Below are 14,800 nucleotides of genomic sequence, written 5' to 3' on the forward strand. Positions count from 1 at the left end.
AGCGAACTGGGCAAGTACAAACAAGAGCACAATCCTAAGGATGTTTTTACTCAGAAGTAAGCCCCACGGAGTTCAGCAGGCCTTACTTCCTGGTGAGTGTGTGCTTAGGATTGAGACCACCACCATCATCTGCTTTTGATCTGTGCTGGGGAAAACAAGCAGACACAGATCCAGTGCCTGGATCCATTTTGGAACACAATGTAAGTCTCCACGTCCTTTCAGCAACTTTGCAAATTTCAGCACGTTGAGCTCCAAGTTACTGAAAAAAGTACTCTTAATGCAAGGGCATTTCACCACCACCACACCCCCACCCCCACCAATTTTGTGGTTTAGTAGTATTGCTGCAGAAATACTGTGTTACAGTTCCACATCCATAAGGCACTGTGAAACTGCAGTCTGCCTTTCAGACACAGAGCTGTCCTGGCAGCTGGACAAACCTTGTTTCAGCATATAAACTGGGAACAATTTATTGAGGACAGGCACTCTTTTCAGCCTCCTTTGAGCCAAGCATCTTGCTTAGGCCTCTGAAGGGCAGAAGAAGACTGTGCAAAAAGGAAAAGCCCAACTGCCAGCCCTATACTCAAGATGCTGTTCTATGGAAGGAAGTTACCACCCTTGAGTATCAGAGCCAAACTGCACATAATGTTGGTCACGTATGTAGCTGTGCTCTTAAGTGTGGGGCTGTTGGTGTTTTGACAAATAGCTAGCATGGGTTACCTGATCCCTAGTGTGGGGAGTACAGTGATTTAACCCATCCTTTGCACTCCCCTCCCTCAGCTAACATTGTGCGATGCCAGGCAGATATGACCCTGGCCAAAGCCATGCGGCTTGCATTTGGCACCAAACTTAAATGGCACTGGACACAAGCTGGGAGCACACTTTGCCTGCCCCACACCAGATGTCGCATTAACCCTGGCAGGCCTAATTTGGTCCCTGGGCTGGTAATCCTTCCCCATGCTGTAAATCAAGCCACAGAGCAACCCAAAGCAAGGAACAGGATCAGCACCAGACCCTTCCAAGAACAGGAACTTTCAGTGGGAAAAGAAGGGCTAGCAAGGGGAGCGATTTGAGACATACCGAGGTGAGGACAATGCAAGGATTGGCACCATGCCCAGCTTGTCATGAGTAGGTAAGTTATCTGATCTGGAGCAGCAGAAAGCAAATAATGAGCAGAGCTCTGGAGATGAAATGTGACAGAGATAAAAGAGAAATTGGATGGCCCCAGCTCTTTGCTTTCATGGATACAACTCTACCGATTGTTAAGGTCATGCCCCTGGGCCAATAATCACACTCTCCCCACCACAGAGGCATAGCTCTCCTGTGATCAAATTCAGGATAAGCTTCTAAGTATCTTGCTAGATGACCTTGGATGGTTTTCATGGAAGCATATTCAGGGTGCTGTTCTTAATGGACTCACAGACAGCAACCAAGCATTTCAGGCTCTTTAGGGGATAGAAACAGACAGATAGCCATTCTAAGGTTTGTGGGACCAAGAATGAGCTATGTGCCTGCATGTAGCAGCTGACTCCTACTAGGCTTTACCTACCTAAATTGCAGAGTTGGGAAAAGTTCAGAAAAGGACAACCAAAGGATCAAGGGATGGACCTACTCTCCTATGAGGAAAGGTTGTAGTGTTTGGAACTTGTAAGGTTAACTACAGGCATCTGGCCACCTTGAGAACAAAGTGCTGGAGTAGATGGACCATTGGCCTGATCCAGGAGGCTCTTCTTATGTTCTTATGTAACTGTTCCGCAGCATGGTGAACAAATTTATTTGGGTTGTTTTATTAGCTCTTCCTGCTAAATAAATTTACCAAAGAATTGTGCAACACAGCATTGTGCAATACTCACAAAACCACAATTCACATAGCAACGGTAGCTGCAGCTTGGGTGGGGGGGGGGAGCATTGCATTTTCATCAGAAGCAACTTTTGATATCTAAGAGCAGGGGGAAATGCAATTTTGCTACAGCAGAAGCATCTGGAGAAATGACCCAGATTGTTCCCCACAGAAGCTGCTAATATTTAGGATAACTGCGAACTGTCCCCAAAAGACCCCCAAAGTTTAATGACATTATGGAAATAGTGGCTTTGGCCAAAAATCATGGCTGAAATTGCTTGCAAACCCATGAGGTTGGGAAACGGTTTTCCAGCTTTCTAATAAGAGGGATAAGCTTTGAATTCTATTAAAAAGGGTGGGGGGGGGGAGATGTGGTGTTTTGATATATCCACCAGGGGCCACTGCAATGCAAAGCAGCTTAGCCTGCTTGTTTCCTTGCTGGCTCTAGGGAGGATTTGTGAATGGGGAAAGAAGAGTGACAACTTGGCAAAAGGCAAGTCAAAGGGAGCTTCTGCTTTTCCCCACGAGGAGATAGTTGGGAAGGGGAGGTTTAAAACACTCCTCCTGCTGCAATCTTGAAAACAATTGCACCCCCCTCCCCATGATGCATTACCATCAAAACAGTTATGGGCCCCAAATCCTGGAAGGCACCGCAGGTTGAGAGATGGGGTGAAACTAGCTATCCATGCCACCCAAATGTTATTGCTGGCATCCGCCTGTCTCAGAAGGTAAACTGATGGGAATGAGCTGTGTATCAAGGGCAGAGGTGGAGCGGGGAGAGGGAACAAGAGAAAGGAGACAGCCCCTGCTCCTTTCCCTTCTGGAAAGGAAACTAAGAAAAGCAAACTTTCTTTGTATTTGCTTGGAAATGGGGGCGTAATGTGGCTATCTGGCAGGCCTGGGCAACCTTCCGTGGAGCTTAAACCAGGTCCCATCTGCACTATACATTTAAAGTACTATCATACCACTTTAAACAGTCATGGCTTCCCCCCAAAGAATCCTGGGACCGGTTGTTTTTTTAAGGCTGCTGAAGAGTTGTTAGGAGATACCACCACCACCCCTAATTCCCCTCAGTGAGCTACAGTTTCCAGAGTGGTTTTACATTTACAATCAGTCCCTTTTTTCCCAGGGAACTCTTGTGAACTGTAGCTCCATGAGGGAAATAAGGGTCTCCTAACAACTCTCAAGAGGGACACGGGTGGCACTGTGGGTTAAACCACAGAGCCTAGGACTTGCTGATCAGAAGGTCGGCGGTTCGAATCCCCGTGATGGGGTGAGCTCCCATTGCTCTCTCCCAGCTCCTGCCAACCTAGCAGTTCGAAAGCACATCAAAGTGCAAGTAAATAAATAGGTACCGCTCTGGCGGGAAGGTAAACGGTGTTTCCGTGCGCTGCTCTGATTCGCCAGAAGCGGCTTAGTCATGCTGGCCACATGACCCGGAAGCTGTATGCCGGCTCCCTCGGCCATTAAAGCGAGATGAGCGCCGCAACCCCAGAGTCGGCCACGATTGGACCTAATGGTCAGGGGTCCCTTTACCTTTACCTTTAACAACTCTCAGCGCCCTCAACAAACGAAGCTCCCAGGATCCTTTGGAGCAAACTGTACACGCCTCACTTTTAATTGCAGCTTTTAGATGGAAAACGCTGGGGCATTTCTCAAGAAACTGCAGAATTGTAGCCTACAGATTGTGGCTAACACCATGTCTTTACAGCTTCCAACACTAGTGATGGGAGCACACTGAAGCCAAAGTAAATAGTAATGTGTGCACAAGCCTGAGAGAAACCAGAACTAAGAAAAATTTGTCCATCCCTACACTGGTCACCTGAAAAGGGGGAGTGATCAATTCTTTAGACTGCAATCTAAACGTATTTACTGGGATATAAGCATCACTGAGCACAATGGTGCCTACTCCTGCGTAAATATACATAGATTTGCTCCGCTAATCTTTCTCAATGTTCAAATGCTGCCTGGTCACCAAGAGGTGAATTTTATCCTCCACAGGCAACTAGGCTATTAACTCCGAACAAGGCAGAACAGTGGCCCATTCTACAGCATTTTCCCCGGCATCCATAAAACAGCATTCAAAATTACCCTTCAAATGACCGCAAGCTAAACAAGATTTTGTTCACTGCTCCTAATCATTTTACACCTTGTCACTTCATGCCATTTCCTCATTTCTAAGAACTTGTATTGAGCACCTACAGTTAATCTAAAGGCTCTCTTTGTACGCATACAATATTCTCTCTTTGCACCAGAAAGCTTTCCTCCTTCATGCGTCTTCAAAGTTTGACATAAATTTGTCTCTGAGCCAAAAAGCAAACCCAAACACCTCCATTCATACAGCTGTCAGTTAAGAAAATTGGCAATTTTTCATTCATTAAGAACTGAATGCTCCCCAAGGGGATGCCAGGTGATCCCGGTTCCTTCTGAGCATCAAAAGATTCTAGTCAAATGGGGGTTAAAATGCAAATATATGCTAAGGAAAACATGCCAAAAAAGCAATTAAGGAAATCACATCTGAACTATTCTAACCAGTAAGACTTTACTCAGGCAAGCCATTTTTGAGAAGGAGAAAAACTTCCTTTGCAAAAAAGATTTTTTTGGAAGTCTTAAGGTCTCACAGACACAAAAAGAATCAGACAAGGTTTTCTTACATTCATGATCTGGCCCCCTATCCATTAGCGGATCCAGTGACATTTATCAGGACTCGAACTACAAACAGGAAGACTAAAACAGACATTCACAAACCAATCCTACCCATGTTTACTTAAGAATAAGTCTTGTCGGCTAATTAAATACTTATGCTTAGAACTGCATTTTTATTCCTCTTCGAATGAAGCTGCAATCCTAAACATCTTATCCCATTCTTCAATAGAGTTTACTTCTAAGTTAGTGTATACAATTGCAATCTTAACCCCACTTACCTGGGAGTAAGTATGTTTGTGTTTAATAGGACTCATTTCTGAGTGGACATAGTCAAGATTGTGCTATCTTAGGCTGTGATCCTAAACAACAGTAGGGCCCTATGCATGTCTGCTCAAAAGTAAGCCCCAGCAACTTATTATTGGGGCTTATTACCATGTAATTTTTTTGTAAGATTGCAACCTAAGTCCCTTTGAAATCAGTGTGTTGAGTAAGTCTCTATAGAACCAAGAAGTTCACAAAATATATTGTCCAGTAATCAAGAATACTCTAAGTCTACAGTGACTTCTATTATTTAGGTAAAGGACCCCTGACAGTTAAGTCTAGTCACAAACGACTCTGTGGTTGCGGTGCTCATCTTGCTTTACTGGCTGAGGGAGCCGACATTCGTCTGCAGACAGTTTTTCTGGCTCATGCTCTGGCGAAACCAGAGCAGTACACGGAAACGCCATTTACCTTCCTGCCAGAGCAGTACCTATTTCTCTACTTGCACTTTGACGTGCTTTCAAACTACTGGGTTGGCAGGAGCTGGGACCGAGCAACTGGAGCTCACCCTGTCGCGGGGATTTGAACCGCCGACCTTCCGATCGGCAAGCCCTAGGCTCAGTGGTTTAGACCACAGCGCCACCCAATGAATGGTACAAATTATATATATTAAGTGCAAATCATTATATTTCCCCACCCCCCTTGGGGCCTCATTTACTAGCACCATCCATGCAGGAAAAGTCTCCCATCTGTCTTTGATTCTACCTATCTCTTTCCTTCCCCATATCTGATGTGACTGGTCATCAGGTGTAGTGCTTAGAGTGTTAAACTAGGACCAGAGGGGCCTGACTTGTTTGTAACTGGGGAGGGGGAGAACCAGGAACACCACTTGAGTTCCTTGGAAGAAAGGTGGGACGTAACATAATAATAAATTTTAAATGTATAATGTCACTTGACTCCACAGAACACGGCAAAAACCTGTCTCTTTCCTCTCTGCCCCTTCAGTTAAAAAACCCTGGAATATTACTCTAGTTCTGCCCTGAAGTCAGCAACTCTTAAACAGCTCCACCCACTAGACCTGCTGCCCTTCGTGCCTGGAATTTCCTCCCAGAATACCAACTTGGTGTCACAGCTTTTTTCTCTCTGTTCAAAGCCTTCCTCCAAGCTCCCCTCTTACATGAGGCCCTTTCTTCCTCCTTACTTACTCCACATTTCTTTTCTATCCCTCTGTTATCTCTCCCCCTGCCCCAATCACCTAAATTCACACTCTTTGAGCCAGATTCTTGGTATGAGGAAAATAACGGCCCAACAGATCGTCTGGACTGTGTGGCGATGTTTCTAGGCATCCTTGTTCAAATTAACACATGTGGAAGTTTCCCCCGTTGCAAGCCGCATCAAAGCACATCCACATCTGCTTTGTGTAAGTACCTCAGAGCTGAACTAAAGCGCTATTCAGACATTTGTCTTCTGGGTTAAATCAACACGCAGGCAGGGAAGAGCATTCTAGATTCCCCCATCACCACCATCTCTTGGAACATCTGCTGTGGAGAGCCTGGTTTACTCATGGAGGGACCCTGATTTTTCAGGATTCGATCTCGTGCAAAGACTCTACATAAGAACAGCAGGCTCCCTGCTGCAGTCACCCTCCATCTCAGAGGGTAGAGGGGGCAGTGATGAAGGGGGACAGAGCTAGCACAAGCCATATAGAGTCTTCCTCTCACCTACTGATTTAACCCTGGGGATGAATGTTTCAAAGACCTTCTCAGTAGTGGCACCTGCCCTATGGAACGCCCTCCCACCAGATGTCAAAGAGAACAATAACTACCAAACTTTTAGAAGACATCTGAAGGCAGGGAAGCTTTTAATGTTTGATGCATTACTGTATTTTAATATTTTGTTGGAAGCTGCCCAGAGTGGCTGGGGAGGCCTGGCCAGATGGGCGGGGTATAAATAATAAATTACAGTGATACCTCGGGTTAAGTACTTAATTCGTTCCGGAGGTCCGTACTTAACCTGAAACTGTTCTTAACCTGAAGCACCACTTTAGCTAATGGGGCCTCCTGCTGCCGCCACGCCGCCAGAGCATGATTTCTGTTCTCATCCTGAAGCAAAGTTCTTAACCTGAAGCACGATTTCTGGGTTAGTGGAGTCTGTAACCTGAAGCGTATGTAACCTGAAGAGTATGTAACCTGAGGTACCACTGTATTATTATTAATAATATTATTATTAGAATCATAGAGTTGGAGGGGACTCTGAGGATCATCTAGTCCAACCCTCTGCAATGCAGGAATATGAACGAATGCAGGGGCAAAGGCATTGTTGGCATCCCCTGGAGAAAGTACCATGAAGGCAGCTTTGCTGCTTGCACCTCAAAAGGAGTTGTGCCCAGCCACCCTGGAATATTTATTTACTTATTTTTTTTGCTGCCTTTCCCTCCAAACAGGGCAGGGCAGTATGCATGGTTCTCCCCTCTTCTTACCCGCCCAACAACCCTGTGAGGTAGGTTAAACGGAGACCCAGGGAGTAGTCCAAGGTCACCCTGCGAGCTTCACGGCTTTTGGGGATTTGAACCTGCGTCTCCCATTTCCTAGTCCGACACTCTAACCACTGGACTGTGCTGACTCACTGAACAGCAACAGGAGCAGGACTCTTAATCCTGCTCTAATGTGAGTGGTGCGGGGCAGATATATGCCAATCCTCTTCATGTCATACAACTAAAGCTGTTCTCAGAGAGAAACCGCTGTTAAGCAGAGGAAGAGGGATATGAGGCTGAAGGTTAAGATCCCACTGAAATGTCACAAAATAGCAAGCAAGTTTTCAAATCCAGCAGAACTCTTTGTCAGACTGGATGTCAAGGAAAGCCAGGGACTGTAGGGACATGAGAAAAAGCTTCACTTCCTGTTGAAGCCATAATATCTCTGCATGAACAGCACCTTCACCTTCAATTACCCCTCTATCCCAGACACTCCAGGGATGGAGTGATGAGCCACAGAGCCAGTCAAAGTCATGTGGATTAGCTTAATTTTGGAATCACACATGGTGAGAGAAAACCTCAGCTTCTACAAAAGCCATTTGCACGGAACACTTTCTACTTTAAAAAACCCTGCACTGTTTTTACCACTTCTTAAATTATTATTTCTCTCTCTCTCTCTCTCTCTCTCTCTCTCTCTCTCTCTCTCTCTCTCTCTCTCTGGCAATGCAGCAATAACCACAAAAATTGTTTTGGGCAGCTGTGCCATGCATAACATTTCTTGCATTCTACCATGTCCAAACCTTGCTTCAATGACAGGGTGGCAAGCAGCCTGATTCTGTCTGGGTCCAGGTCATTTCGAAAGCTCAGTTAGAGAAAGAAAAACTTGAGAAAAAGAAATGAGAGAAAAAGCGAGAAGTGAGATGTTTATTTTAAAAATGAGGAGAGAACCAATTTATTTTAACCAGAGAGGAATCACATGGTAATACTGCTGACCATCCCTACAGGATTATAGTAAGGATTACTGTGAATATATATGTGCGTGTGTGTAATGAAACTGAATACAGACAAGACAGAGGTGCTGTGTCTTGCAGGCTCTCAAGTGTGCAAAGTGAGTGGACAACCTGTTATGAATGGAGGTGGCACTCCCCCGGACAGATTAGGTCAGTAGCCTGGGCATGCTTCTTGGCCAACTAATGTTGCTTGAGGGTCAGGTGGCTTCAGGTGGGAGCCAGTGTGGTGTAGTGGTTAAGAGCGGTAAATTCGTAATCTGGTGAACCGGGTTCGCGTCTCCGCTCCTCCACATGCAGCTGCTGGGTGACCTTGGGCCAGTCACACTTCTCTGAAGTCTCTCAGCCCCACTCACCTCACAGAGTGTATGTTGTGGGGGAGGAAGGGAAAGGAGAATGTTAGCCGCTTTGAGACTCCTTCGGGTAGTGATAAAGCGGGATATCAAATACAAACTCTTCTTCTTCTTCTTCTTCTTCTTCTTCTTCTTCTTCTTCTTCAGTAGTGGCTACAAGCGACTGTCTCAAATTATGGGCCTTCCTTGGCAGAGAAAGCTTGGCTGTAGTGCTCCAGGCTCAGATAACCTAAAGAATGGACTACTGCAATGCACTCCACGTGGGCCTGCCCCTTGAAGACAGTTCGAAAGCTGCAACTGGTGCAGAATGCAGTGGCCGTGATGCTGGCAGACAGGACTGGTCCAAAATATCTCAAGGAGTGCCTCCTCCCATACAAACTTGCCCCAGAATCAAGATCTGCAGGGGAGGCCCTATGGGTTTCCCTGTGACAAGGTCAAGATGCAGCTTTTTCAGCAGGGCTTGGCGGGGGTGAGGGACGAGGTTGGCATATCCCTCCCATTTACATGCAACCCAATCTAGGACCCCATTACAAAGTGTGAGCTATAGATGCCTATGAATGAATGAGTAAATAAATCAATTTGACCGCTCAGATGCACCATACTATATTTGGGGAAGGGCCATAGCTCAGTGCTACAACATTTCCTGGCAGGCAGAAAGTCCAGGTTCAATCCCCAGTGTCTCCAGGTAAGGTTAGGAGACTCCTTCCTGAAACCTTGGACCGCAAGTTGGCGTAGACAATGGGGATGGGGGAGAAACTTGATCCAATTCCCATCTGAAGATCAATTTATTCAATTTGCACTTTCGAAAAAATGTGGGACTTGAAACACAGCCATTCTTTAGCCCAAGGGATATATCCCTTGCAGGCAGGCTGCATGCAGGTGATGGTGGGGGTCAGATGCAAAAATGGGAGGCGTATCAGACATGACTCTGACCTTTGCAATGGGCTACCTTCCAGCCATGAAAAGACCAGAGGTTTCTGAACATATTCATTTCTATACACATCTATATACACCAGAGGTATCCCTCAGTCCTGGCAGACAAAGGACTCCACAGTTCAAGGACACAATCAAGCCAGGAAAAAAGCATTCAAGGAGGTGAGTAAAGGGATAGCCCAAGGACAGTCCCAAGGGCCAAATAGGAAGTCCTGGAGAGCCACATTCAGTCCCCAGGGGTCTCCACCCCTTGTCCTAAGCAGCAGGGGGATTTGGGGCCAGAGGCAGAGTGAGTGGGCAACAGCAAGAAGCGGAACAAGGAGGAGACCTGCTTATTGCCCACAAGCCTGCTCCAAAAAAAAAAATCCCAAACAAAACCTGGAACCGGCATTGCCCTCAACTCCCTGCCCCCAATGCTGCAGCCGTTGTTCGGTGGTAGTGGGAGGTTTGTGAGAAGCCAGGAGCTGGAAAGCAGCTGGGGAAAGGATGTGCAAATATTGAGCAGCAGTGGAAGCACTGAGCAGGCCTTGGAGATTGTGGGCTGTTGTTTTTTTATTATTAAAAAAAAGAGCTCTGCTGCAAAGCCAAGGATATTCCAATGGGTTGTCTAAAGCAAAGACCTTCACAACCTGTGCAGAGGGGATAAGGGTATTTGTGTTTGGGCAATGCCGGTCAAGAGATAAGTGGCTCTACTGGAAAGGCAGCCTATGATTCCTAATTTTAAAAAGGCATGATGCAGGGTTGGGGGGGACTCCACAGAACTTGGGAGCAGCCAAAAAGCTTATCTCGGCCAGCAGCCCCCTTGCGAGTGCATAAAAAGAAGCCAAGACAGAGAAAGCCAAAGAGCGAATGGAAGCTGCAGGTGGTGCATTTCAGTTCCTGGAATGATCAAAAGCTAGAAGAAGGGGTCCCTGATCACATAATGGAGCCAGGTATGTCAATGTGAAACCCAATAGAAGTCCTGGCTCTCTCCCTCTCACTGCTCTACCCAGCAATGTCTTGCCCTGTTCCCATTTCGTACTGTCTGGACTAACAGCCAAATCCTGAGTTTCAAGAAAAGCAGCTGCTTTGGGTTTCAGTGTGGCCTGTCTGGTCAATTCTTTCTTTAATCTTTTTTTCTCCCCTTTGCTGGATGCTGGTTAACAGAAATGCTTTGAATATTCCAATTGTGAATCACACGGGTGAACACACTGTCTGCCCCGGAGCAGAGCAGAATAACACACAGCAATGTTTCTGGGCAGGATTCTCTTCCAGGTCTACCTGGAGATGCCAGGGATCAAAACTGGGAACATCTGTTTACATGGCAGCTGCTCTGCCACTGAGCTATGGCTCTCACTTCTTTGATAAAGAAAGTTACAATCATAAAATCATAGAGTTCATAGAATCATCTAGCCCAGGCTTCCTCAAACTTGGCCCTCCAGATGTTTTTGGCCTACAACTCCCATGATCCCTAGCTAGCAGGACCAGTGGTCACAGATGATGGAAACTGTAGTCTCGAAACATCTGGAGGGCTGAGGTTGAGGAAGCCTGATCTAGTCCAACTCCCTGCAATGCAGGAATCTTTTGCCCAACGTGAGGCTCAAACCCACGACCCTGAGCATGAGAGTAAGAGTTTCATGCTCTACCGACTAGGCTATCCTCAGTTAAAACATCCCACAGTATATTTTGCATGGGATATACTTGGGACAGTGTCTTGGACAGTGATTCTGATGCAGAAGAATCCTTTACTGTGGTGGCACCCCAATTATGAACACCTCCACACGTGCTTTTTCCCAGTGCCAGCTCAAAATTCATTCATCAGTTTACTAAAGGCATTTTTAGGATGCTAGCTGTGAAATTATTTTGAAGTATGAAGCCGCTTCAGTGCTTCTGGAGAGTGCTGTTATTTACTGTGTTTTCAATTCCTGGTGGCATTTATGGTCGCTTCTGGAATTTAATGCATTTATGGTTTTATGTTCTGTATTTTACTCTGCTTCGCAGCCAGCTCTGGTATAGTTTTGGATGGAAGACTAGGTTAGAAATAGTTTAGCTACACAAATAAATACATAAAAGCCTCAATGCACATGCAACAGAAGGAAGAGAGGTGGCCCAGATTGAATGCTCAATGACTCAGTGGGAGTGGTCCCCGCATTCCCCCAAGAAGAGCCAGCACTGCTCAGGCATAGCTGCATGTGTGAAGGCTTCCAAAGGTAAAGGTAAAGGACCCCTGACAGTTAAGTCCAGTCGCGAACGACTCTGGGGTTGCGGCGCTCATCTCGCTTTACTGGCTGAGGGAGCCAACGTTTGTCTGCAGACAGTTTTCCCGGGTCATGTGGCCAGCATGACGAAGCCACTTCTGGCAAAACCAGAGCAGTGCATGGAAACACCATTTACCTTCCCGCTGGAGCGGTACCTATTTATCTACTTGCACTTTGACATGCTTTCAAACTGCTAGGTTGGCAGGAGCTAGGACCCAGCACGGGAGCTCACCCCGTCGCGGGGATTCAAACCGCTGACCTTCCAATTGGCAAGCCCTAGGCTCAGTGGTTTAAACCACAGCGCCACCCATTTGTAGCTAGCCAAATTAACACAGAGCGAGTAGGAGGGTAGCGGGCAGTGGGGGCACACAGTGATGGAGGTTGGGCTAGCCAGCGAGGCCCCGCTCATCAATTTCATCCATGTGTAAGCTCTGGCTTCTGAAAAGGGCTTGATGAGCACTACCCAGAGGGTTGACTCCAGCAAAGTCAATGCCTTTGTGCATTGAAATTGTTCCGCAAACTCAATGACTTCACTGCATACAACCCGGAATCACCCGCTGCAGGTCACCCAACTCCTGCTTGGTGGCTTCCTAGGCTGTGCTGGTTCCGAGTGCCTATTCTGAGTGAGTCTCTTCTGGACACAGGACAGCTGCATTCCTAAGTACCTCCTGCCTCATGTTAGGTAGTGCGGTTATACCTTCTTCTGAGTGTTACTGTGCTTTAACAAGGTTAGAATGTTTCAGGAAAAGCTGGCCAGGGGCTGTGCTGGGCGCACAGCTTGAGATGTTATGTAAACAAAGAGAAAGGAACAAGCGCCGTGAGGATGGCCAGCAACAGCTTTGCCTCTCAACCTCTAAAAGTGCCACAGTGGGGAATGACAACTAGCTTAGTCCAACACACAGCACTGAATGCTTCCCACCAGGCATGGTAATTATTTTTCCATACCTCTTTGCTCTTTGCCCCGTCCCCAGCCTGGCAAACCCACTGCAAACGGCTGAAACATGAACCTGCCTTTGCCTTCCTGACACAGTGACAAATTGTTTCCCACGTGGAAAGCCTGAGTTAGGCCCCCCGGCTCAGCTCCCTCGCAGCCCGAATCAGCAGCGAGTGAGAGAACTGAACAAAAAGCTCTTTATTAAAACAGAGAGATCGTTTTACCTTTTATGTTCTGCAGAGCAGGAGCTGATTTCTTCTGATTTTGAGCCAACCTGTTTTAACTTGCGCCAAATTATTACCCTAGTGAAGGATTAAAAACGGTACTCTGTAACCGGCATGCGTGTGACACCAACGTTGAGGGACCCAGGTCACATCCAAGGCATTCATTTAATGCATATGGTTCTCCCCACCCAAAGAATCCTGGGAAATGTAGTTTGTGGGGGGCTTCAGAGGACCTGGAAATGCTCTGCTACTATAGCTGTTCAGTGCCGTTTCGTGTGAGTTTCCCCATCAACCTTCTTCCTACCCACAATGATGTAATCACACATGTAGCTAAGTTGGCCTTCTCCATCCTGGTGCTATCTAGACACAGTTGGGTTCCAGCTCTCATCAGCTCCAATGGTCACGGATGCTGGGGGTTGTAGCCCCATACCATCTGGAAAGCATCCTGTTGGAGAAGGCTGGGCTATGTGATGCCCATCATTAAGGGCAAATAGAAATCCTTCAGAATGATTGTATGCTGGTTGGAAATGCAGCAGGGAGAGAATATCACAAAAGCAGCCATCAACAGGGGCTTCAAAGAGGATCTGGAGAACCCACATAATGCCAGGCACCTGAGAGAAGAATGTTGAAGGTGTTAGGCGTGCAGAAAATGGACACTTCTGCAACTTGTCATACACACCCCTAAAAATTGAGTGAAATTGGGAAGTAGGTATTTCAAGAGGTGTTCACAATATGCACACATGCCTGCTTCAGCTCAGAGCTCAGCACTGACTTGAACTGTCTTCAGGACTCCCAATATACCAGCATGCAGGAAGATGTCTAAAATGCTTCTCGCATGTGTGAAGGTCCATGAGACACAGCCAGGAACTCCAGTCTGATCCTCTCTCCTGTCGAGATTATTACAAGCATTGTATTCATTCAAGGTCTGCTTGTGGGTTTTCCCACAGGCATCAGCTTGGCTACTGTGAGAACAAAACACTCTACTTGATGGGTCTGATTCAGCAAGGCTCTTCTTGTGGTTCTTACAACGTTCAACAAGGCTGCAATCCTAATCCCAATTACTTGGGAGTAAGACCTACCAAATCTAATGGGGTTTGCTTCTGAGGAGACATAGTTGGGATTGCAACCTTAGGCCCAGATGTGCCGAGGAGACACATAACAGTAATGTAGTTTGGGAAAGCACCGTCATGCTACCGTAAACTGTCAACACCACTATCCTGTCATCAAATCTTTATCATTCACACAATCACTTCGTACTGATTCAATGAAAATTGCTTTATGCCATTTTGATTCTGTTAGCCACCTGGAGCAACTTAATGCAAAGCTGAGATATGTAAATATGGAGTTAGGATAAGCAGGTGTCAAAATTCAGCACAAAGTCTTGCTAGGGAGCACCATATTCATTCACATTTGGCTTCCTTAAACCAAAGAATTAAGCTTCCATGTGTATCTGGTGGAATGATGTTGGTTCACCAGAAGAAGGTGCAAAGAGACTTACAGCACAATACTATGGATGTCTACTCGAAAGTTATGTCCCATTTAGCTCAATGAAATTTATTCCCAGGTAATACTGGGAATTGTGAACGGCATTTCCGTGTACTACTCTGGTTCGCAAGACGCGGCTTAGTCATGCTGGCCACATGACCCAGAAGCTGTCTGCGGCTCCCTTGGGCAGTAAAGCAAGATGAGCGCTGCAACCACAGAGTTGTTGGGACTGGACCTAACGGTCAGGGGTACCTTTACCTTTGTACTGGGAATTGTAGTTATGTGAAGGGTAAAACAGAGTTCCCAAGATTATGTGGGGTAAGCCATGTGCTTTAATACTTGGGAGTAAGCCCCAATATACACAGTAAGACTTACTTAAGAGTAAATATAGAATGGAACTGCTTATTCAC

General features: G+C 46.4%; 2 protein-coding genes across 2 annotated transcripts in view; one reads left to right on the forward strand and one right to left on the reverse strand.

Moving 5' to 3' along the window:
• MATN4 (matrilin 4) overlaps positions 1-14,800 on the reverse strand; it is a 40,526-nt gene that overhangs the window by 14,153 nt on the left and 11,573 nt on the right. The window lies entirely within an intron of this gene.
• Positions 10,395-14,800, forward strand: part of RBPJL (recombination signal binding protein for immunoglobulin kappa J region like) — a 41,370-nt gene continuing 36,964 nt past the window's right edge. Inside the window, exon 1 of the mRNA XM_081917024.1 lies at positions 10,395-10,442. Within this exon, the coding sequence (XP_081773150.1) occupies positions 10,433-10,442 (10 nt within the window). The 5' untranslated portion in view covers positions 10,395-10,432. The remainder of the gene's footprint in view (positions 10,443-14,800) is intronic.

This window comes from Podarcis melisellensis (genome assembly GCF_964234715.1).
Source record: "Podarcis melisellensis genome assembly, chromosome: 6".
Lineage (NCBI taxonomy): Eukaryota > Metazoa > Chordata > Lepidosauria > Squamata > Lacertidae > Podarcis > Podarcis melisellensis.